Source organism: Lycorma delicatula, chromosome 1, assembly GCF_047948215.1.
Source record: "Lycorma delicatula isolate Av1 chromosome 1, ASM4794821v1, whole genome shotgun sequence".
NCBI lineage: Eukaryota > Metazoa > Arthropoda > Insecta > Hemiptera > Fulgoridae > Lycorma > Lycorma delicatula.
In genome coordinates, this window is record NC_134455.1 from 30100837 (window position 1) to 30128026 (window position 27190).

The window sequence follows — 27190 nt, forward strand, 5'->3', positions numbered from 1 at the left end:
GCTCATATATGATTAATATATTCAGCTCATAAAGGAATAGCAGGAAACGATTTTACTCCACATTCCTTAGTAAGCCTGGCATGGAATGTTCGTATTACTGGGAATGTCTACCATTTTTATCTGGGGTGTCTTGTATTAGGTTGTCTGCAGTTCATATTATTGTCCACTTTTTAAGTAAATTGGGTTACATCATACCCCCTTCCCACTTGAGTTATATTTTGATATTTTAGATTGACAAAAAATAAAAAACACTAAATGCTTCTAATTTCTGCAATTTATGTTTTTTAAATCATTGTGTACCTGTATTGTCACTGATATTTTTGAGACAAATTATTTGATATTTATTTCCTGAAAATCATCCTTCCGAAATCCTTTGATATAATTCTGTAAAAGGTTTCTGGTATTGGAAGTGCCAATGTTACATAAACAAAACTTTTTGTAAACATTTTCTCTTTTTAATTTGTACAATATATAATGATCGTGATGTTCGTTAAAAATAATATTTCTATTTTATTTGCTTATTTAAGTGTTGCTTTTATTCATCAGTTCATGAAAATTATTTATTTTGAAACCTGATAATGAATACTGCAAAAATAATGGTGCGATTATGCACCTTTGGCCTATGGAGTTATGAATCACACACTAGGCTTACAATATGTTATTCTTATATTACAAATAATAACCTTATAATCCCGTGTTGTACTATTTTCTTATTTGAGTACTAAATTTTTGTTTTGTCTATCATTTTACTATTTTTATAGACGTTGTTATTTATAAAATGTTCAGTTTTTTCTAAGTTTGTCAATAAATTGTTTCTAAGTTTACAATTGGGTGTTTTTTCTCATGATTTATCTATTGCTGGAGAAGTGGTGCCATATTTTGGTAGGAATTCAGCAACAACAATGTTTCAAGGGAAAAGCAATTAGATTTAAGCTTTGGTGTTTGTGTGGTTCAGATGGGTATTTGTTCTGATTTATTCCATATGGAGATGCAAACAAAGGAAAATTTGAATATAATCTTCAGACACAAGTAGTACTAGATTTGTTGAAAGTTGTAACAATCCTATAAGCATAGAAATCCTAGAGCATTCTTTGACAATTTCTTTTCTACAAATGATCTGTTTAATTTACTGAATGAAAAATTTTGTGACTGGCACTGTCAGTGAAAAAAGGGCTTCCTAATTGCCCGTTGAAAAAACAAATTTTGCAGTTGCTAGCTGGATTGATAATGCAGTGGTGGCAGTTTCCAGTAACCACACTGGCATATATCATTATCAAGTACGAAAAGATGCAGCTGAAAAGAAAGAAAAGACACCGTAATTGCTCAGCCATTAATGATAGCAGAATATACTAAAAGTATGGGTGGCATTAATTCCTTTAACAATGCTACTAGAAATTATTGAATTTGAGTGCATGGAAAAAAATGGTGGCGGCCATATTTTATAAATGCTATTGTTTCTGTTATAGTAAATTCATGGAAAATATACAACTTGCAAATAACAGTAAAATCAGTCAAATTGATTTTATGTCTTCTGTTATATTATCACTGATATAGAGTCGAAGAAATAAAAATACTACAGAGCATTGCTGAGAATAAAGAAAAAAGTAAAGATAATTTTCCTTCACCACCAATGGCAACCACAGGTCATCGGTCAAAAATTAGTTTGCCAGAAGATGTTCAATATGATCAGATGTGAAAAAAGCTAGTCAAAGATGTAAGCTATGCCAAAACCATACAATTTTTTGTGTGCATAAGATGAAAAGAGCATTTATATTCAAAATTTTTTCAAAAATTTCATTTGCAGCAAAGAAACTAATTTTTTTTATAAAAAAACAAAATGAAAGTAGTTTATTTGTAACTGTATTATTTTCAGTTTAACAAATTGTAATATAAATTGTTCATAAGTCTTCTTATTCTATTTTTCTGAATGCTTTTTGCCAAAGATTCGTAAATAAACCATTTTTCCTGATCAATAATTGATTTTTTGTTGTTGATATAAAATTATTTCTAGTTTTATATACTTAATAATAGATGAAATAAAGGGTTTATTTAGAAAAAAATTAGAACATTGCAATGCTGAGCGGATTTGATTGGAACCAACTGGACCCGAGCAATTCAAACAAGTCTACGTATTTCTTGAACAGACCTTGTATACCATCCAAAGAGATTACCTTCTCTGTTATAGTTTGGTAAAAGGTTACTGAGTTGCTATTGATTAGTCATCAGCAAAGAAGTAGGAAAGTGATAGTGAAGGAATTAGTTAATTTTGGAAAACTCAATAATAAAGATTAAAATTCTGATTGCTATGTAGTAAGTTCATTTTACCTTCAGCGTCTAGCAAGCAGTAATTTTGTCTGATATTAAAAAACAAGTCATAAGTACAGGATTTTTTTTTTAATATCATGTTTGTTGCTTTGGATCCGATTATTTAATTATTAAATTTGTTTTAGTGTAACATATAAGTAATATGACTTAGTAGCCACTTATCGTATCGGTTGATAGTAACACTCAATATAGATCCCACATCCCCAACCTACCGGGTTGGTCTAGTGGTTAACGCGTCTTCCCAAATCAGCTGATTTGGAAGTCGAGAGTTACAGCGTTCAAGTCCTAGTAAAGCCAGATATTTTTACATGGATTTGAATACTAGATCGTGGACACCGGTGTTCTTTGGTTGTTGGGTTTCAATTAACCACACATCTCAGGAATGGTCGAACTGAGAATGTACAAGGCTACACTTGATTTACACTCATACATATCATCCTCATTCATCCTCTGAAGAATTATCTAAACGGTAGTTACCAGAGGCTAAACAGGAAAAAGAAAGATCCCACATCCCCAAAAAACAACTTTAGTTTAAAATATATTTCAATCTAAATATTTTTTACTGTAAGTACGTATTTGTAATTAAATATTGAAAAACATTTTGAAAACGTTTTTTCTTAATTGTAATAAATCTCTTTTATGTTTTTTGTGTGTGTACGCGCGCGCGCGCGTGTGTTGCATGATTTACTCAAGTACTACTTAATTAACACTGCTGTTATTCTGTTTAAAAACTTATCGGTAAATTATGTACATTGATTTTATTTATTTTTTTTTTTACTGATACTGTGAAATGAAATTTATTTATGTTCATAATTATTATTTAATTTTGATATATTATAGAATATTATAGATACAGTATTGTTATTTTTATTATTGTTAGTTAAATGATAAAAAGTTCATTATCGGTTACTAATTATTTTATTTTTGTTATTTGTTTTTCATTGTTATATATTCTGTAATTATATCGTACAGTCAGTGATATTTTGTTGATAGTTTCATTAGTTAAGCAGTCAAACAGTCATTTGAGGATCTTATGCGAGATAAAATTCCTGTGATGTACTGCAGTTAGAAAATTGATTTTTGCTGTGTTAAAGTGTCTCTGTCTTGTGCAGTGTGTATTTTATTATGTTGTTGGATTAATTTTACTCTTTAATCTTGAATTATATGAAAAATTCCAATGATTTGTTACTATTATTTAATAATTCAACATAGCCATAATAAAGGTGCTTTATGTATTTTATACATATATATATATATATATATATATATGTTACGGTAAATCCCTGAGTACTGGTAAATTCTAACATTTACCAAGTCACTTGGTAAAAGTCTGAAAAAATCTTGAAAACACATTTAATTTGGACTTTTACCAAATTGTTTTGGTCATTGTTGACAATTACCATATTCTGTTGGTAAAAGTTGACAATTCTGTAACGCAGTCACTTCTAAATAGGAAAGAGCATGAATTTAAAAATGCTTTCTCAATTTCGGGATTTCAGTTCAAAAATTGCATTAAAATTAATCGTTTTCCAACTTGAGAATAATCAATTAATAGTTAACTCTTAAATACACAGTCTGGATCTAACACCCGGATTGATTTTTAACCCAATTTATTTTCAGTTTTTGCTGTGGAAAAAAGTTTTGAATCCGAACTGAACGTTTTTCATTAAATACAGTCATTTTGTTCGTTCCAAACCATTCTAAAACTGAAGGAAAGATATAAAAAACCTAAAAAATATAACTAAAAATTCTGTTTTTTAAAATATAGCCTTCTGAAATTTCGAAACTGGGAAGAGCACTTTTAAATTCATACTTTTGAGTGATTTCATTACAGAATTGTCAATTCTTACCAACAGACTATGGTAAATGACCAAAACTATTTTTTTGGTCAATAATGACCAAAACTATTTGGTAAAAGTCCAAAATAAATGTGTTTTAGAGATTTTTTCGGACTTTTACCAAGTGACTTGATAAATGCTAGAATTTACCGGTAAAACTTTAAGATTTACCGGTATTCGGGTTTTTACCGTAACATATATATATATATATACATATATATATATTTATTTACAGTTTGTTTAATTCTGTACTTCTGCCTGCACTCTTTGTATGAAGAAAAAGATTAGAGATATTCACTAGGGATGATAGGTTGGCAGTTGGACTCCAGAATTCTAACTGATTCTTGAAGTTTTTTCGATTCTATTTTATTACCTATGTGATTTACATCTGTTTTTTACATCTGATTTTATTAAATGCTGTAAAATTCTATTAACAAATTTGTGTGTGCTTGTGGTATTTATGTGCTTTCCTGCTTTACATGTGCTAATAAATATGTTAATTAATTATAATTTTTATTAAAAAGATCTTAGTGATATGATTAATGTGTTATTTATATTTTATTGTGATATAAATTGGTACTGTAAGAATGATTGTAATAGAGAGTAAGTTTAATTTTTAGGCAATATATTGTCTTACAAATGCTAAATTACGTTAGATAAAACTTTTAAGCTTACAGATATTTTGTGTGTAGCTAAATTCTTTTCTTCTCTTGTATTAGACATTTCCTGTGTTTTCAATGCATTTAAATTTAAAAATTTGTATTAAAGGCTGTTACTTCATGGATATTGTTCAATGATCAAATTAGTCCCCTCCTTCTGTAAAAAGTAATTAAAAACTATAAATAATATATATCTGAAATCATATAATTTTAATTATAAACTACATAATATATATATAAAAAAAAAATTGAATGATACTTAAAAGTGTGTTATTAACACTTATTACCCCTGACCAGTACTACTAAACAATTTTATGCCTCTAAACTTTACTGATAAAAATCATATATATCTGAACAGATCAAAAGGATGCAGTCCATTTTTATAATGCATAACATTAAAATTAACCAACTTAAACCAAAATATGTAGCATCAAATCATATAAAATAAAATTTGTATATCGAATATTCTTCACAGTAAATCTACATCCCCTAGTATGGCTTATTAAGTTCACTCTATAGAATTTTTCTGATCAACTATTTTTATAAATCCAGATAATTTCACCCAAACATCTGCAAATCTAATTACTATCACCTCATAAACTGTTATCATATAATAAATGAACAAAAAGTTTCTTTATAGTTAACATACATTGTATAATGTACTCGGTTTCTTGCATGTTCAAGTCGTAATATGCTTCAGTGTTAATACCTTGAGTCATATTTCCCACATGAAAGTACATCATGATCATCTTTTGTTATGTTAGAAGCATTCCATTTATTATTTTTTTGTTGAATATTCATTTTCAGGTTTAAAAATTCCATTTTTGCTTACTGAATTATTTAAAACTCAGGTGCCAATCTCAGGTCGCCTTGCCGTTATTGCTGTACTATTTTACTATATTGATATTGAGCATGTTAAAAATGTTTTCCATCTAAAGCCTTTATACCTGTAATGAAAGAGTAGATTTAATTATTTATAAATAAATTTCTGTTAATACATCTAATGTGCATTTTATTCAAATTAAATAAAAGATCGTTTTAGATTAATAAAAAGCATTAATCATTATTTTCTTGCTGGCAGGCCAAAAGTAAGAAATATGCAAGAACCTTTACCAATGAGTCAAATTTTCATTGCAGTAGCTATTTCCTGACAAAACATCACCTTACTAAAGGTATTATTAATTTAGTCAGCAGTATACCACTGTAATTAGTTAGTTTTTGAGATTGCGCCACTGAAATGCTATTGAAATAAGAAAATAAATAAATTCTAACCAAACTTAACCTATACTTGCTAGTCAAGGTTAGTGAGCGTAGGTTAAGTTTGGATAATTTTATTTATTTATTTTCTTATTTCAATATAGCGTTTCAGTGGTGCCATCTTAGTACTAACTAATTGCAGTGGTAGATTGCCTACTACATTAATACCTTACTAAAATTACAGATAACTTGCATACAAAATTCAAACTACATTTTGATAAGAAATTATATTAATTTTTTTTGCATGGTTAAATAGTTATTTTTGTTTGAAAATTAGTATAGATTAGACATTTATTAAAAATTAACATTGACGAAGCAAGAATAGAATTCAGTAAGGAACACTAAAATATTGATTTGTACAATAAATTCTTACACAAATATCATATGCTTTATTAAGTTGAAATATGCACTTGTGCAAGCATTATATGGAAACAGGATTGATGCATTAAGGTTTTAGCATAATCTGAGTTATCAATAACAATTTTGTGACAATTAGTTCTTGTAACAAAAAAACTTGTTCACAGCTCAAAAGTACAAAATCGAATAGCGAAGCATGAGATTACTTAAACTCTTTTGCTGGTGTGTACTTTATTATTATATGTACAATAGTATACTACAGCAATATACAGATGTAAATGTTTGAAATTTATTTTATTATATGCAAGTTTTGAAATTTGTTCACCAACAATATTTCCACAATAGTACACACAATTATAACTTAACATAAAAGTTAAGAATGTTTATTAGAATTACTGTAAATGTAATTAAAAAATATTCTTTACTAAATGAGTCTAGGATCAATTATTTCATTTAGACACTGAAATAGATTTCTTATAATGACCTACAATTACATTTACATTAAATGTAGTACATTTAATTAGCATTATATTTTAATATCTATAGATTTTCATTTTACTTAGTTTTCAATGTGTTAATAAAATAAACATAAACAAAACTAATAATTTTATATATTTTCAAAATTTTATAGATTACTCATATTTTAATAGATTTGTTTAAAGATATATAAACTAGTTGTTTGCTATGACATCAGTCTTGTATATGCATGTGTGATGTCAACTTAATTCTCTGTACTAATTTGTACATGTCTATTTATCTATTCAGTTCTTGAAATGTACATTGTTAAGAATGAATAGGCTTTTATTGGATATTAGTAGCATAACTAATACAATTTATTAATTCAATACTGAGATGTAGACATGATTTTTTTAAATTCACAGTGGTGACAAGATAAACTATTACAGATATGGCAACTTACCTTAATTCTACTATTTGTACAAGGTAAACAATCCATAAATAAAAATTACAAAAATAAAATTTACATGAATTAGTTTTTTCATCTGTACTTCTTGTGTCAGTGCACTTACATATTTAATATGATAAAACACAAATCATCAACTGTTTCTTTTTTTTTTGTCTTCAGTCATTTGACTGGTTTGATGCAGCTCTCCAAGATTCCCTATCTAGTGCTAGTCGTTTCATTTCAGCATACCTCCTACATCCTACATCTATAACAATTTGTTTTACATATTCCAAACGTGGCCTTCCTACACAATTTTTTCCTTCTACCTGTCCTTCCAATATTAAAGCGACTATTCCAGGATGCCTTAGTATGTGGCCCATAAGTCTGTCTCTTCTTTTAGCTATATTTTTCCAAATGCTTCTTTCTTCATCTATTTGCCGCAACACCTCTTCATTTGTCACTTTATCCACCCATCTGATTTTTAACATTCTCCTATAGCACCACATTTCAAAAGCTTCTAATCTTTTCTTCTCAGATACTCTGATTGTCCAAGCTTCACTTCCATATAAAGCAACACTCCAAACATATACTTTCAAAAAACATTTCCCGACATTTAAATTAATTTTTGATGTAAACAAATTATATTTCTGACTGAAGGCTCGTTTTGCTTGTGCTATTCGGCATTTTATATCGCTCCTGCTTTGTCCATCTTTAGTAATTCTACTTCCCAAATAACAAAATTCTTCTACCTCCATAATCTTTTCTCCTCCTATTTTCACATTCATTGGTCCATCTTTGTTATTTCTAATACATTTCATTACTTTTGTTTTTTACTTGTTTATTTTCATGCGATAGTTCTTGCGTAGGACTTCATCTATGCCATTCATTGTTTCTTCTAAATCCTTTTTACTCTCGGCTAGAATTACTATATCATCAGCAAATCGTAGCATCTTTATATTTTCACCTTGTACTGTTACTCCGAATCTAAATTGTTCTTTAACGTCATTAACTGCTAGTTCCATGTAAAGATTAAAAAGTAACGGGAATAGGGAACATCCTTGTCGGACTCCCATTTTATTACGGCTTCTTTCTTATGTTCTTCAATTATTACTGTTGCTGTTTGGTTCCTGTACATGTTAGCAATTGTTCTTCTATCTCTGTATTTAAACCCTAATTTTTTTAAAATGCTGAACATTTTATTCCAGTCTATATTATCGAATGCCTTTTCTAGGTCTATAAACGCCAAGTATGTTGGTTTGTTTTTCTTTAATCTTCCTTCTACTATTAATCTGAGGCCTAAAATAACTTCCCTTGTCCCTATACTTTTCCTGAAACCAAATTGGTCTTCTCCTAACACTTCTTCCACTCACCTCTCAATTATTCTGTATAGAATTCTAGTTAAGTATTTTGATGCGTGACTAGTTAAACTAATTGTTCTGTATTCTTCACATTTATCTGCCCCTGCTTTCTTTGGTCTATAACACTTTTTTTGAAGTCTGACGGAACTTCCCCTTTTTCATAAATATTACACACCAGCTTGTATAATCTATCAATCGCTTCCTCACCTGCACTACGCAGTAATTCTACAGGTATTCCGTCTATTCCAGTAGCCTTTCTGCCATTTAAATCTTTTAATCTCTTAAATCTTTTCTCTCTTAAATTCAGATCTCAGTATTGATTCTCCCATTTCATCCTCAACTTCCACTTCTTCCTCTATAACACCATTTTCTAATTCATTTCCTCCGTATAACTCTTCAATATATTCCACCCATCTATCGACTTTACCTTTAGTATTATATATTGGTGTACCATCATTGTTTAACACATTATTAGATTTTAATTTATGTACCCCAAAATTTTCCTTAAGTTTCCTGTATGCTCCGTCTATTTTACCAATGTTCATTTCTCTTTCCACTTCTGAACACTTTTCTTTAATCCACTCTTCTTTCGCTAGTTTGCACTTCCTGTTTATAGCATTTCTTAATTGTCGATAGTTTCTTTTACTTTCTTCATCACTAGCATTCTTATATTTTCTACTTTCATCCATCAGCTGCAATATATTGTCTGAAACCCAAGGTTTTCTACCAGTTCTCTTTGTTCTCCCTAAGTTCGCTTCTGCTGATTTAATAATTTCCTTTTTAACATTCTCCCATTCTTCTTCTACATTTTCTACTTATTTATTTTACTCAGACCTCTTGCGATGTCCTCCTGAAAATCTTCTTTACCTCCTCTTCCTCAAGCTTCTCTAAATTCCACAGATTCATCTGACGCCTTTTCTTCAGGTTTTTAAACCCCAATCTACATTTCATTATCACCAAATTATGGTCACTATCAATGTCTGCTCCAGGGTAAGTTTTGCAGTCAACGAGTTGATTCCTAAATCTTTGCTTAACCATGATATAATCTATCTGATACCTTGCAGTATCGCCTGGCTTTTTCCAAGTGTATATTCTTCTATTATGATTTTTAAATTGGGTGTTGGCAATTACTAAATTATACTTTGTGCAAAACTCTATAAGTCTGTCCCCTCTTTCATTCCTTTTGCCCAGCCCGTATTCACCTACTATATTTCCTTCCTTGCCTTTTCCAATGGTTGCCAACTATTATTAAATTTTTATCTCCTTTTATGTGTTTAATTGCTTCATCAATCTCTTTGTATACACACTCTACCTCGTCATCATCATGGGCGCTTGTAGGCATATAGACGTTAACAATCGTTGTCGGTTTATGTTTTGATTTTACCCTTATTACAATGATTCTATCGCTATGTGTTTTGAAATATTCTACTCTCTTCCCTATGTTCTTGTTTATTATGAAACCTACTCCTGCCTGCCCATTATTTGAAGCTGAGTTTATTATTCTAAAATCACCTCACCAAAAGTTGCCTTCCTCTTCCCACCGAACCTCACTAATTCCTACTGCATCCATATTTATCCTATCCGTTTCTCTTTTTACATTTTCCAGCCTACCAACCTTTTTTAAACTTCTAACATTCCACGCTCTGTTTTTGTAGAATGTTATTTTTTAATTTTCTGGTGACCCCCTCCTTAGTAGTCCCCACCTGGAGATCGGAACGGGGGACTAGTTTACCTCCGGAATATTTTACCAAGGAAGGCGCCTCCATCATTGCTATATGGAAATGCGGAGAGCTGCATTTTCTTGCAATAATATCATATCTATAATCATATTTTCTTGGAAAAAAAAGTAGCTGTAGTTTTCAATTGCTTTCAGTTGCGCAGTACTCAGAGGACTGAGTGATGTTGATATGGCTGTTTAAGTCGTCCTGACTCACGCTCCTAACAACTACTGAAAGAGCTGCTGCCCTCTTTCAGAAATCATTCTTTAGTCTGGCTCTCAACAGATACCTCTCCGATATGGTTACACCTTCCGTCCAGCTACTCTGTATCACTGAGCACTCAAGCACCCTCACCAACGGCAAGGTCTCATGATTCATAGAGGCGGCAACTGTTTCTAAGAACTGAAATGGATTTAAAATAAAGATTATATTTACAGCTATCATTGGATATGATTTTTATTTCTTATATTTATTAAAATGAACTTAATTAACTAACGTGTTGAAATAGCTATTTCAGGACATTAATTAATCTTTTACTATTTAAAAAAAAATTAATAACATTATTATTATACAAATATAAAAATAAATACAATGAATAATTTATAATAAGAGGTTTGATTAAAAGTAACCAAAATTTTTAATTTTCTTTGAAAGTATATATTCAGTCTTCAAAGTTTATCTTGTACCTTCAACATAATCCCCTTGTGATATACGCTTATGCTAATGAAGCTTCCAGTTTGAAAAATACGGGTGAAACATCTCTTTGGATATTGCCTTGAGCTCGGTGTGTTATTTCACCTTTATCTTATTTGTTATTGACATATTTATCCCTTGAGTATCCTTTTAAGTTTGAGAAATAAGAAAAAGTCACAGGGAACCTTGTCTGGAAAATATGATGGTTACAGCACCACAATGGTGATATGTTTTGCCAAGAACTGTTGGATAAAAAAAAATGGTGTGCTTTGGTACATTTTTGTAGTGTAAAATTTATGAGTTGTTTCTAAAGTCGGGTCGTTTTCTCCACATGCAATTTGCACAAAATTTTTAGGTAATATTTCTTGTTAACTATGACCTTGCAGTAGCAGTTCATTTTGAACAGTTTCATTATAATTGAAAAAAATGGTTAGATCAAATGGTTAAATGTAAAATCAGTTTAGCAGTTTTGGAACAAATCTGGCTACCACCTGTTTCATGTTCAAAATGTTAATAAAAATTAGTTTGCATGAGCTGTATGAAATTAGTATTTCTTCAGCAACCTCTCTAATGGCAATTCTGTGATTAGCAAGCACTATCTCTTGAACTTTTTTTTGACATTTCCATCAATGATGGATTAGATGTACTAGGACGTCTAGACCTCATGTCGTCATCAATGTTTTCCTGAAAGCATTTGTACATTACTAAACTCATTGTGACATTGGATTGTCATCAAAGGCCTTTTTTAACATTTTAAACATTTCACTGCACTTAATTCTGTTTTGAACACAAATTTTCAGGCAATTTTTCTGATCCGACATTTCACCATACAATAAGTCACTGAATTCAGTGAAGTACATCATACTTTTTTACTCTCCAATCACAAACTAAGCATTGCAGCTGGCTGAAAATTAACATGTACATCACTGACAGTACTACCATTGTAAGAAAAAAGGTAACTCAATTAACAAGGTGTAGCGCATGAAATTAAAAACTTCTCATTACCTTTAGATCAGACCTCATATATGTCAATAAAATATGTATATAGTAATATTATATGTGTTAATAATATATAAAATCATAAAAATGCTGATTTTATGAACCGAACATTAATTGACTGAATATAACTATAACTGACCAAAAATTAATACTACTTCACATATAACAAACATTATAGTCATTTTTTTCTACTTTTGTATGTAGCTCTTCTGTATTTAAAAATACAGAAAAATTATTTTTTGAACTTTATGTAATGAAATTGTGAATGTATTTGTTTGAAGAGGTGCAGATCAGTTAGAATTACACATGAATATGAATAATCCTCCCTACTCATGAAAGTACCCAGTGAACGGAGTTCTTTTAATAGGATTGAATTATTTTGTAATAAAAAAATTGTAAAAAAGCAAATAAAGAGAACTACGGTAAATACTTTGTAATTGGTAATATTAATGACTTTACTCTAAAGTATAGAAATGTGAGTATGCCATATACTAATTTATATCACTTAAAAAATTTAGAACTTGTAAGAACCTAAAGAGGGAGGATTTACCTTCCCTTTTTAACTCAAGAATTAACCAATAAAAACGATTGACTTAGTATTAGTTAATATATTTTATGGTCTTAGTTTTTATGTACATCTTGTTACGGTATAAAAAAAAGAAATATTAAAAAAACAAATCTTTGTTCTATTAACTGAATGATTTTACTCTTTGTAACTTTAAAAGGAGGAACTCAAAACTACATTTAAGTAAAGTAGAGTACTACAATGTAAATAAAATGGTTTCAGTGTTCATATAAGGGAATCCTGGAGAGTCATTGGGTAGTAAATATTTTGAGTATTCTTAGAAAAAGCTTTTCTTTGAGTATTATCCACAATGTTAGTATGTAACTGTTAAAATAGCATCTACACTTATTTTTTAACATAAGCTAGAATGGAAATTTAAATATTACATCATGTTTTTACAATTTTTTTTATAAGGACCAGACTTAGTTTTATTTAAAAGAAAATGAGCACCAAAACAAAATCCCATTCTTTAAGTGAATAATAGAAAGCATGTGGTTAAATAAAAAGGTCAATTCACATTCAGTTTCATTTTACGTACGTGATACATAGATGAAGAATTCAGCATGAATGAAACACTTTTATGTTTAAGATTTGTCTAGATTCCAGACTTACATTAAGGTACCACAGTTTAGTCAAATCCTTTTTATTTCTATTCAGTTCTAAAATTTTGAAATTACACCTTATACACATTATTCTCATTCATTGTAACTTAGCATGAAATACATTTTGAAGATGAAAATGAGATATCACACAATTAAGTTACATAGTCTTAACTATTTTAAGAAGATTTTCTAACTAATATTTGTAAATTCCCAATTTTATATGGACATAAGCAATACTGTATTGATTAATGCAAATTCCATAATAAGCAATAACACACATAGGAAGAGAGTTATAAACAAATGATAGATCACTATGTTTAGTTGTGCAGAGGGAAATTAGATTTACTTTCATATACAAGTATTTTTAAATTCCAGACCAGATAATAATTTACTATAACTGATAAATTAATGTGTCATTCTTCATTATAGCCAAATAAAAATACATATTAAAAAATTATTTTAGTACAGAACCCCATGATTATTTCTTATCAAGTAATGTTATAATATAACAAACATTAAATATATACAAACTAGAATTTTGATGAATAATATGCAGTTTTTCTCAACAGACACCATTATCATGTCAAGCTTGATAAGTGGCTGTATGTAATATTTATACCTGTCTGTAAAGAATGTAAACTGAATCTGATGTGAAGTGCAGCACAGTATAAGAGAGTGGGTTTATATGTGCTATATAACAAAACCTTGGGTGTGCAGAAGTGCTTTTGCATAGTCAATCTGAAGCAGTATATTAAACCCCACAAATGTGCAAAAAAACTAACAGGTTCTTTTTTAATAATGGTATAAGTTTATGTGCTGTTATGGCTGTGGGATTTCAGCTCACCCGTAGACTATGCTGCCTCAGTTATCTGAGGTAATTGAAATGGATTGGCTTTTGGATAATCTGGAATAACATTGCTTTGAGCTGTTGAAGATTTGACTGGATTTATTTCTTAATTTTATTTGTTACATATCTAATTTATTAACTTTTAAAACACAAATATTGATCATATTTATTTTAAAGTGAAAAAGTGAATTATAAATGGTTCTTTGTTATGTATATGCCTTAAAACATTAATTGTAACAGAGTGGAAATTGGAAAACCCAATTAACATAAAGATAGAATTTATAAGAAGACTGATTTATAGGTTAAGTAAGGTGATTTTATTGTGTAGACTTTGGAAGAAAAGGAAAAAAATCTATCAAAAAAGGTAAAGAAAAGGTAGAAAAGTAAAGAAGGCAAAGTAAAGTTGCATCAAAGGTGTTATTTTTGTTAAGATCACAATAAATTGATAGTTTTGTATTTATGAATCTTTATGTCTTCTTTAAACAAAATATATAAGTTTTACAATTGAAACAACATGCTATATCTGTTGATTGTGGAATAGTATTAATTTTTAGCCAGACATTTCAGAAAATTTATTTTTCTATCTATATATGAAATACTTTTATATTTTTTGTCAGTTTTTATAAATTGTTATTTACTTATATATTTTATATTTGTATTATAATGTTTTTTTTATTATTTTTTATTTAATAGTGTGTGGTTAATTTCTGTCTTGAAGTACTTATTTCAATAATCCAGTTAATTAGTTCAGCTAAATTTTAATAATCAATGCAAGAAATAAAAATCATATCTAGTTTTCCACAAGAAGTGTTGCGAATCAAAATTTTTCATAAAATTTATTTCAGTTCTTAGAAGCAGATAGTGATTTTTGTTTTATTGTATTGAAAAACGTCAGTGCTATTTTCTTGTGTAATTAAAAGAATTAACGTAAGTTGTCATATCTGTTACTGTTTATTCTGTAATTACTGAATTTGGAAAAGCTTGTCTATGTCTACAAATTAAATTAAGAAATTTTATTGGTTATTCCATTAAAATCCAATAAAAACGTATACATTTTTAACATATGTCCAAAACTGAATAGATAAATAAACATATATAAATTAGTACAGAGAATTCTGCCTTATGTATACTTTATGTTAATTCTTTAAATACATTATTTCTGAAAATATGTTTTTATTAATCACATAGTGATTGCAGTTGTTGAATTGAGTTGTTTTTACATGTTAGAACTGTTTAGTTATATTGTGTGCCTATTATGTCCAGTTACCATGAAGTGTTTTATAAATGTTAATTCTGTTGTGTGTAGTGCTTTCTTAAGTTCTGTGTTTTGTGCTGAAGCATCTCCAGTATCACCAGTCCAGTGTTTGGATATCCTGGATTCTGGTTATAATTGTGTTTTGTTAGTTTGTTGTTTAAGCCCGTCCATTTTGTTTGTAATTTTTAAAGCAATATAATAACTTTCTTTCTAAATATGTTAGCAATTATGTGTAATACTTTTCTATATTTTTTTGTTACGAGTTGATTTTTTTTTTGTTAGGAATTATATCTATCATTGTCTGTGTATGAGTATGTGCATGCATAGGAGGGGGATTACAGTCATTAATGCGCGGGAGCTATTTCATTTTGCCTAGTTCTTCATTATGTATGTTGAGGATGGTCATGAGCTAATTAAAATAAACATAATATGAAATTTATGTATTTTTATTTTAATACTTAAATTGTTATTAAAGGCTAAATCTCCACCTTTTTTATATTGTATTTTACATAAAAGTAATTTCTTAAATTAATATACGTATGTGGTGATCAATCATGAGTATGCATTCTTTACCCATAAATATAAATTCACTGTAAGTTATTCCAATTTCTAAACAGAGGTACGTCAGTTGTTTAAGAAATTCTAGTCTTCAATGTTCATTAATGCTATGTAGGCTTAAGAGAATTATTAGATTTTTAAAATTCCCTTGTAAAAAAAATGTCATATCAAAAGATCTGATAAAAAAAGATTGTAATGTGGTAATTGGTATTCTTGCACTATAGGCTATCATTCCATCCAACTGAAACATTCATCACTTGCATGACAGTACTTCATATTATCATTTTTCTACTGCGTAATGGTTACTGGTATAAAAGGTGAAAATTCTCCACACCTGGTTACAAAAGTTCTGTTTGTTAACATAATCGATTAAAGATAAAAGTGGCTTTCATCAGATATCTAAAAAATTTTCAAGAAATTGTTTCTTTCATCATGTTTGCTTAAAAATGTTCATAAAGCATAATTATCCCATTAAAATAACATATTTTCAATTTCTGGATCATCCTGACCCCGAAGGGAAAGATCCCACCACGTGACGATTCCAGTTGTCATACCATCCCCTTCTGTTCCTATTTAACAGATATAAGCTTAAATGTAGATTCAGTATGTTGCTAAATTTCTGCAATGAATCTGCTACAGCATATTCCCTGTGACACCATTTGCAGAAACAACATTCTCTCTGGAGAAATGAGACTCACTGTTTCTACAATTTCTGGCATTTGCATACCTTTTTTTGGGCCTGGATGCTTGTTATTAAATATTACCTGTAACTTTAAAATATTCGCCCCACATATTCATGCATGAGCTGTTAGCATTGGATAATGATGCCAAAATTCAATCAAAGTGATAAAATCTTAATGATACTATTTTTGGCTTCCTCTACCAATGTACCATTGTAACAAAATGGCATTAACTAAGGAGCAAAATGAGATTGTAGCAGTCTCTAGTTCATGAATAATGGTAGTGAATGATTCAAAATCACCTGTTTAATGCTCCAGGGAGATGAAGTGGGTTTAGGTAGGTATTATTAGGGTATCGCTTAATATCTAAACCTGTAGGTTTAAGTATCTGTGAAAAAACTGGACATTTATGCTGGGTGGTTCTATTAGATAAAGTATTATGGATTAGCACATCAGTTTTTTTAATTTATAAGGGAAAGTCAGTAATAAAGTTAGTTGCAAATTTTAGTTAAAAAAAGTCAGCTGTACTTAAAGAAGTTTACATTAGAAGAGCAGCATATTGAATTTTGTTGGAAAAAGAGCTTCTTGCAAAGGATATTAATGTGGAAATGTTACTTGTTTATGATGTGAAGGATTTGTCATGTATATATATAATGGTGCACAATTGGGTCAATTCTGCTAACAAATTTGAAAGCATTTGATAAAGACAGAATCACAGCACAGCAGATGCAAAAGATGATTTAGTTTAAATGCCAATAACCATAAACAGCATGTCTTAATACTTTTAATGCTGGTTTGAATATTTTGAAATCATTAAAAAATCCAAACTGATTTTTTATCATAATTTAATTTATTAATGTTTAGAAGTATATTTATGAAAAAAAAAAATATATATATATTCACTTGTTTTAAAACAAAATGACATATGATGCGTCTGCAGGCTGGTGATTGAGAAGTGTGTGTTCAGTACCAGTGGTCAAACATGTGGCGATAATCATTTAGTACTCGGTCGGCCATATTATTATTCTTATTCTTTATTATTACCGTATTTATGCTCATTATTATGAATAGTCAAAGCTTATTTACATTGTTATTTGCTATTATGACGTATCTACACATAAAACAAACATTTTATTTTTTAGTATAATTATTATACAGAAACAAACTACACAAAACAAATCAATAATACATAAAATTATAATAGATACATACAATTACTTTTATTATTTATTAATTACATTCAAGATTCTATAAATTTTTTTATACAAATCCTAATTACAGATTACATAGAAAAAAAAAATTAAACCATTCTAATGAAAGTAAATGGGATATATTTCAAAGTTGGTGGCACTGATGCCTACAAAATATTAGAAGGTAAATCTGTAAGTATTTTGTTATCAGCAACAGGAGTCTGTTCATCATCATTTTGTTCGTCAACTAAGTTTTCAAAACAATTGTCGTCGGAATTTTGTTATGTAATTAGTGCCACATTTTCTTAATCATCTTTTCCAGTTTGACAGTCGTAGTCACTAACATCCCCCCACCCATAGTATGCCCACTATCACATTAAAATCTTCATCACTACTATCGTTCTCTAAAAATTTTTTAATTCAAACTCGGACATTACTTTTTTTACCTTTAGTCGTTGGCTCTTCAATTGTGAAGGTCCCGGCATTTCATCATCTGCTGAAATAAGTAATTAAAAAAAAAACTCGAACTAAGCATAAATTTACGTTATTTATGTATCAAATGACATGCCACTAGAATATAAAGAACATGAATGAAGGTCTTACTGCTACAGCAACGTAGAACGTAACGACTGCAGTTAATGCACATGTGGCGCACGTGGGCTGGGGAATGATCCATGAAAGAATTGATGAATTGGGATGGCAAAATCCACATTATCCCAAGTGATTTACCTGTTTGTTATACTAAAAATTCATCTTGGCCAACATTTTGTCAATCATGAAGATGTTGGGTGAAATGCAGATGTGTTTCTGACTGCTGTCCAAAGACATTTATTTAGCAGGGACGTTAATGTAGTGATGGGATAAGTGTATCAATCAATATTTATGGTGGAATTTATGTTGAAAAATAAAAATGGTTTTAAACTTTCTCACTTATTCTAAGACCCATTTTTATTGACTTTCCTTCACATTATGAAAGAGTATTTGTTATCAGATTTAGATAGTGATCTACACAATATACAGTAGAAATGAAGCATTATACATACTGGCTTTGCAATGTTTATATCATTCACCTTACTAAGACTACAAGCCAATGTTTGATATACTCTTCATGAATTACATATCATTTCATTTCAGTGCAGTATTTAAATTCTTGAATGTATTTCACTTAATGCAAAGATTATAGTTATTAACTTAGATTGATGTCTCACCATATCATAAGAAGATAGAAAAAACAAGATGTAAGATGTTCTTACTTGTTTTAGTCTGAGAAATAGAGCAAATGTAGTATTGTAGTTTCTTTCTTATAAGAATAATTAAGTAGTGAAGTAGAGTAATAATTCAAGTTGTGTTAGAGATATGTTCTGCACACATCAGCGTTTCAACATTATGTAAAGAAGTTATTCTTGAGAAAGAAACAAGTTATTCTGTAGTTTTTGATATTAATTTTATTTTTAAAAGTAATTTATAATTAAAATAAATATATCTGGTGCAAGTATAACTCTCAGTCTGTTAATAAATGATTTTTTATTTGTTAGTTATTATCAGTATTGTTTTTTCCTTTAGTATATAAATGTAAACAAATATGATTTAGTATTTTTATACCCTATGACCCGAATCATTAATGAACCTTTTGTAGCCTGTAGTATACAGCATGTTGCTATCCTATTTATGTTGTTAATATTTTATCATACTTTCAGCTTCTCTATGTGCACAGTAGTACTGGTCATTTCATGATTATGTTTTATCATTGAATAAAAGTGGATTAATATTATTTTTTCACTTAGAATTTATTTTATTGTATACATAATTTTCTGAAAATTCAAATATTTCATTAACATACTTACTACTGTGCTAATTAATCTGAAAATAATGATTGTAAAAACAAACTCCATACATAGTAATAGAAAAAAATCTTGTTAGTTTACTTTCACGGAATCCCTTATTGTCATTTGGTACATATTCTATAATTATATGAAAAAATAAAATTAATTGACGATGTAAAATCTAGCAGTCAAAAAATTAGAATAACATATCACTATCAGCTGGAATTATGTAAATTTAAAATGTTATGTAACTGTTTGTAAATATTGTACAAATCGCTGTGTCTTTAATTAAAGTCTCATTTTCAAAAACTATCTGTTGATTAATCATTTTATGTAATATTTTTTGAGTATATTCATTTTTTTATTGTCATTACAAATTTACAAATTATTTTTATAATCAGTGATACTATGTTTATATTGTAGCAGATGGCTGGCCATATTAGTTACACCTCTTTTCTTGTTTTTGTAGGCGTTGTACATTCTATGAATTTTTTTTTAAAGAATCTGTTAGTTTTATCAGTATAGATTTTGTTACATTCATTAATCTTGTATATTGCACTTAAAATTTCTTCATTATTATTTTTTAGATATTTTATAATATGGTTATTTGGTTTGTAAGCTTTTTTATATTATATTTTTATCAACATCAATAATATTTTCTCTTATTTTATTTGTATTGCAAGAAAAAATTGTTAATAAGCACTCTGTTATTTTCTTGTTGTAATTTTGTAAAATTATTATGGTATTTAAATTTTTGTTTTTTAAATCTTTGGAATTCTAACATCAAAACCATAAAACACTGCTATTTGTTTTATTTTATCTTATTTCCTTCCTGAGTTTGCTTTCACTGTTTTTTTTATATTGTATTAAAGCTCTAAAAATCAGGTTTTTATTCGGCCAACCAATTTTTTGGGACCATGGATGATTAGAATTTACATATATTATGGTGCTGTTTGTTATGGTTTTTTTTTTATAAACAGTTGTTTATATAACATTGCTTTTGTTTATTTCAATTTCAGTATCTGAAAAGTTTATTTTTCAAAATGATTAAATGTTCATTATTTATAATTGGATTATATATGACCAGTATATCGTTTACATATCTTATCTATAATATGAGTAGCACTTAGTGTATATTCATTATATCATGAATTTCCAAAATGTTTTATAAAAATCTCAGACTATTGCAGAGATAAGTGATGATCCCATAGGTAAACCTTTTGTTTGTAACATTTGTTCTCATAATCGAAATAGTTCTGAAGACAAAAATTACTTACAATTGTAATGAATGCATTATTTGTAAATTCTGGTGTTTCTTTCAAACTGTTTTTATTTCTATTGTGTTATCAATTGGTATAGTAGGGTACATGTTCGTTATTTCATAACTTATCATTTTAATGTTATAGTTAGTATTAATACAATTTAATTTATTTATGACATTCTTAACTGTTTTAAACATTCTGTATATGTGTGTATATATATATATTCACATATACACACAGGATGTTAAAAAATATAAACAAAAAATAAAACAGGGTGTTATATATATATACAGAGTATTCAACTTAAAAGAGGCATTGTCACTTAGTTTAGTCTGTTAATAATAGTTTATTGGCAAACACATAATAATTTACAGAAGGTGTTGAAAATGATATCTATCCACTTCTGTGCACTTGTCAACAGTTTGACCATGTTCCTGGCCACTCTTGTTAGGAATATCTTGCCTGTATCCTGTAGGGCATTGGTAATGTTTGTCTTCAATTCCTACATGGTGTGTGAATTGCTCACCCTACAGAAAGAAGTCTGGACTAGTCACACCAGGAGATCTGGGTAGCCACATTATGAGTGTGGGGTGAAAATTTTCTGCCCTGACAAAGAAAACAACAGTGTTTTTTGCTCTTATTTTTCAACATATTCTCCACAAAGTAATGCACTTTTCATAATGATGCTCTAATGTAGTTATATTAACTTAATGATGCGATTTCTCAAGCTCCTCAAAATACCTATTTATAGCACTAATAATTTCCTCGTTGCTCTGGAGTTATTGTCTACCAAGCCCACTTTGAGGTTAGGAAATAGGTGATAGTCACTGGGTGCTAAATTTGGTGAATAAGGCAGTTAGGAAAGCAATTGGAACTAAAGTTTGTTGATTTTAGTCATTGCTACAGTTGACGAATGTAATGATGCATTATCATGGTAAAACAAGATTTTTTTCTAGGTGTGTAGTTTTTACTTTGTGCATCAAATGTTGCAATAAGTTTGTGTAGTACTCGCCATTGATTGTTTTATACTTTTCTAGGTAATCAGTAAAGATAATCACTTTTACTTCCCGGAAAACAGTTGCCATAACCTTATTGGGTGTCAAAGTTGTTTTTGCCTTTTTTGGGGTTGGTTCACATGGTCCTGTCCATTTTTATGATCGTTGTTTACTTTCAGGAGTGTAGTGGTGTACCCAAGCCTCATCCACAGTTATGAATCTACACAAAATTCACAGGGTTCTGCTTGTGCAGTGCCAAATTTGCAGTTGAAATATTTTTCCATTGCAACATTTGCTTGAGCATTAACAAACACAACCCATCCCCGTGGTGGGAAGACACTAACCTTGTGACGTTACCGGTTGCCACACCACTCCCTCCGTTCCAAGCCCTGAGGAGCTTTACCGGAGGTCTCTTTAGATCCTCTAACTAATTTACATTTCACAGTCATCAGCCAGGCCTCGGTCGGGATGCCACCGATGTAAATGCCTCGGTAGACATTTGCATCAGTAAATACATATCAAATTTTGCCTTCACATAGGCCTCAAACGGACAACTCCACATTCAACTTAACATGATTCCCTCAAACTAACTAACCGAAACCGCAGAAGCGCAGATCCCGCTCCTAGTACAGATTTGACAACACTGTTCGTTACTGTGAATGCCTCAGAAAACGAACGAGTTTAAAGTTAAATCAATGCTACACTCATACAAATCAAAATTGTGTTTTACGCAACATAGAAATTCATACCTACACCCAAATAAGTCGACCATTTTAAGTCGCCTAACAAGGAAAACGTAACCTCATTCTAGTCCGCGCAGGAGTCGAGAACGAACCCCTCACCACCACCTGGTTCCATCATGGTGTCTCGCGTGGCATTACCTAGTCACGATCAGGACCGCCACACCCCCGGTCGCACAGGTACCATACCCTGGCAGTGCAGCCACCCCCACCAGCAGGAGCCCCAAATCGAATCACAAACAATACCAACATAATCTTAACTGTGGCACAATGCCAATGCGCCTACCACCAACCAATCCAATGCCTAAGCCAGAACCGTAGCCACCCGGGATCCTACCTCGATTAAACTCCCTCTGCAGATCTAAACACCGCAAGGGCGGAAAGAAAACTGCTTGCTATAGACCATTGCTCGCTGGTCATCCAGTTGATACGGAGATCCAGAAAGGAATGTATTTTCTGAAGTTCCCTAACAGCTCATGAACATTCGACCTCGTATCCGGGACAGACATAGAAGACGTGGTCCACCGTATCATCAACCCCGCAGTCCGGGCATTGACTCGAATCTACCAAACGGAACCTAGCCAAACTCGCCTGAAAGGAGGCACCATCCCTGGAGAGAAACTGTGTGATATACCGATTGGGGGAGACCCATCTAATTGCACCTAAATTAGACACTATAGGAAAATACCATGTATGTAGCGACCTGTGAGGATTCGTCCCACCTGACCTGCCAAGACGCAAGGCCCCGGTCTTCAATCTCCTGCTTTAGTTCTGATGTCAACAGGTTATTTACCTTGGAAATGTAGCGTTCCTTATGCTCATTAGCCAAGATATCTATTGGTTTCACCCTGGCTATAACACAGACTGCCTCCCACGAAACAGCCAGCAAGAGGAGTTGCTGGGCCCGCAGCAAAATGTCTGTGCAATTCCTAAAAGCCATGCGGTGAACCCAGGCAGGCGCAGTATACAGCATAATAACTCTGCTGACACCTTTGCATGGTATGGTAATTCAACCCCCAATCAAAATGAATGACTACGGATTCCATAAAAAGCATCAGCGGCCTTTTTTTACCACATACTGAAGATGTTCCTTGAACCAAAAATTTTCATCAAAGATAACACCCAGGTAATTTTCAATCGTAACGTACCGAATGGGGAGACCAGACATCCGAACCCAAAGTGTCAAACCTAGACTAATTGAGGTACTAACCTGAAATTTGGTATACAAAGTAGTGAAGGAGAGTACTATAGAATGCCAGTAAGGAATTAGACCTGCTGGTACAATCTATGTGTCAGGCTGGAAACTTCTCAGCCCACCTCCGTACTTTATAAATGATTCTTTCATCCAAAAAATCCTGTAGCATCTCCACAGTAGAACTAGCTGTATGGCAAGTGGCACTGTTCTGTTGCAACCAGCAGTGATGCTCATCTTCTTGCAGTAAAGCTATGAACTGTTGGATAATTTCTTGGTAGATGGCAGCATTTACATTTTTTTCAAAAACAAGGGTCCTATTATTTGTCATCTTGAAACTGCAAACCTTACACCTATTTTTTGTGGGTGTAGGTGAGATTCAAAGAAAATGTCCAGGATTTTAGAGCCCTGGGTCCAGTAGTTCTGACTATTAACATACTCAACAAGGTGAAATCAGATTTCATTTGTGAAAAACACTTGCCTATGAAATCTAAAATGCCAGTGTCACATCTAATAAAGTTCTAGAAACCATTGACAGTAGTGAACTCTTTAGCATAATCAGCATTAGTTAGCTCATGAAAAACTTGCTTTTGATATGGATAATTTTCAGTATTCTGATCATTGCAGTGTGAACCTAGTGAAATGTTCTTTTTCCAGCTTAGTCTCTGCAAAGATTTATGAGATTTTTAGAACTGTTGCTTTAATGTCCTGTACAACCTGTGTCTGTTAAAATTGACCAAAGTCGGACATTTTTCTGGTCTGATACCGAACTTTAATGAATTAAATTAATGAACTGCGAGCCTTGTTCACATTAGCTTGGTTTGAACCGAATGATTCAAATCAGTCAAATGAATAATATTTTTTTTTTTTGTCTTCAGTCATTTGACTGGTTTGATGCAGCTCTCCAAGATTCCCTATCTAGTGCTAGTCGTTTCATTTCAGTATACCCTCTACATCCTACATCCCTAACAATTTGTTTTACATATTCCAAACGTGGCCTGCCTACACAATTTTTCCCTTCTACCTGTCCTTCCAAAATTAAAGCGACTATTCCAGGATGCCTTAGTATGTGGCCTATAAGTCTGTCTCTTCTTTTAACTATATTTTTCCAAATGCTTCTTTCTTCATCTATTTGCCGCAATACCTCCTCATTTGTCACTTTATCCACCCATCTGATTTTTAACATTCTCCTATAGCACCACATTTCAAAAGCTTCTAATCTTTTCTTCTCAGATACTCCGATTGTCCAAGTTTCACTTCCATATAAAGCGACACTCCAAACATACACTTTCAAAAATCTTTTCCTGACATTTAAATTAATTTTTGATGTAAACAACTTATATTTCTTACTGAAGGCTCGTTTAGCTTGTGCTATTCGGCATTTTATATCGCTCCTGCTTCGTCCATCTTTAGTAATTCTACTTCCCAAATAACAAAATTCTTCTACCACCATAATCTTTTCTCCTCCTATTTTCACATTCAGTGGTCCATCTTTGTTATTTCTACTACATTTCATTACTTTTGTTTTGTTCTTGTTTATTTTCATGCGATAGTTCTTGCGTAGGACTTCATCTATGCCGTTCATTGTTTCTTCTAAATCCTTTTTATTCTCGGCTAGAATTACTATATCATCAGCAAATCGTAGCATCTTTATCTTTTCACCTTGTACTGTTACCCCGAATCTAAATTGTTCTTTAACATCATTAACTGCTAGTTCCATGTAAAGATTAAAAAGTAACGGAGATAGAGAACATCCTTGTCGGACTCCCTTTCTTATTATGGCTTCTTTCTTATGTTCTTCAATTGCTACTGTTGCTGTTTGGTTCCTGTACATGTTAGCAATTGTTCTTCTATCTCTGTATTTGAACCCTAATTTTTTTAAAATGCTGAACATTTTATTCCAGTCTACGTTATCGAATGCCTTTTCTAGGTCTATAAACGCCACTTATGTCGGTTTGTTTTTCTTTAATCTTCCTTCTACTATTAATCTGAGGCCTAAAATTGCTTCCCTTGTCCCTATACTTTTCCTGAAACCAAATTGGTCTTCTCCTAACACTTCCTCCACTCTCCTCTCAATTAATTGAATAATATTACAAAAGTAATAGAATTAAATTTACATTAAATAAAATAACATAATATTAAACAAATTTAATAATTAATCTCTGTTTAATAATAATGGGCCTCCCATGAGGCTAGAACAATCACCATCAACTGGTAACAAACGAGGTTCCCTTGAGGCAGTGTTTTGGGTAGTGCAATGGGATGCTCTTATAATATCTCTGCAACCAATCTTCTGATTTTCAAAATTCAAATGGGGTATGTGCTAATATAATACAAAATCACAATGGAACCAAACCAGAACAAAAATTAACAATTATACTCGAATTAAAACAAATGGCCTGCACTATGCATAGACCACCTTGAGCCCAGTAAGCTCCCGCAAACGGTTTTTGTAAAGTTTGATAACAGTACGATTTGAGGTAATGCTTTTGGCATTGGATTGAGCCCACTATTGTTGAATTTTATGCTTTAGAGGGACAGGACAAAGTGGAACGGTATATACGCTGCCACTAATGTGCTTGGCTGTGATGGTGCATAAACTGTAAGGGACTACCCTAAATAGAATTGCCATAGATCTGAGCACTCACATCTTTACCAAGGGCCAGGCCTACGTAGCTCTGAGTCGCATGAGACAATTGGAGAGTAGCCATTAGTTGTTAGGATTCCAGAAAATTGTTGTGTGGGCTGCATGATAAAAAGTCTCTTCTCAAGGAACTCATTTACTTGAGAAAATTGTGAGCTTAGATTCTTATACGCCAATTAAATAAATAAATTGAAATGTTTACACTTCCTTATTTGGTTCAGTACATTAAATACATTATGTCGTAAGTTTTCAAATCGTGAATTTTTTTCAATGGTCACTAAAAAGTATTAAATAATAAAAATAGTTATAAAAATTAAAAAACACAATTATCAAAACATAAAAAAGAATAAATAAATAAATAATAATAAATAAACTAAAAAAAGAAAACAATGTATGGAAATAAAGAACTAAACATCATTATGCAGTATTTAATTAAATAAAATTATGGGGTTACCAATCAACTTTTAGACAATTTTAATTTGTATAAACATATTTTTCTTGTAAAAACAGCAAGCATTTAAGATTGTGTAATGATTAAGTTCTCACCAGGTCTTAAATCGATAAGAAAATTTTGTCCTTAAAATTTTAAGGGGGCTGTTTAATATAGAACAATTAGTATTCAGAGCCGCCCCTGACTGCATTTAAATTTATTTTTGTTGAAGGATAAAATTTTCTTATCGATGTAAGACATGAAAACTCAGAATCATTAGACAATCTTAAATACCTTCT

General features: G+C 30.8%; 1 protein-coding gene across 7 annotated transcripts in view; it reads left to right on the forward strand.

The window, feature by feature from the left end:
- Positions 1-27190, forward strand: part of chico (insulin receptor substrate 1 chico) — a 150523-nt gene that overhangs the window by 26746 nt on the left and 96587 nt on the right. For 3 of the 7 annotated variants that reach the window (XM_075382279.1, XM_075382288.1, XM_075382306.1), the window contains exon 1: positions 3395-3548. The exons of 1 other annotated variant lie outside the window; for it this stretch is intronic. In XM_075382279.1, the coding sequence (XP_075238394.1) occupies positions 3503-3548 (46 nt within the window). In that variant the 5' untranslated portion in view covers positions 3395-3502. Of the gene's footprint in view, positions 1-3394; positions 3549-27190 lie in introns of those variants that run through there. 3 more of the 7 variants (XM_075382314.1, XM_075382323.1, XM_075382332.1) reach the window with 2 other exon arrangements.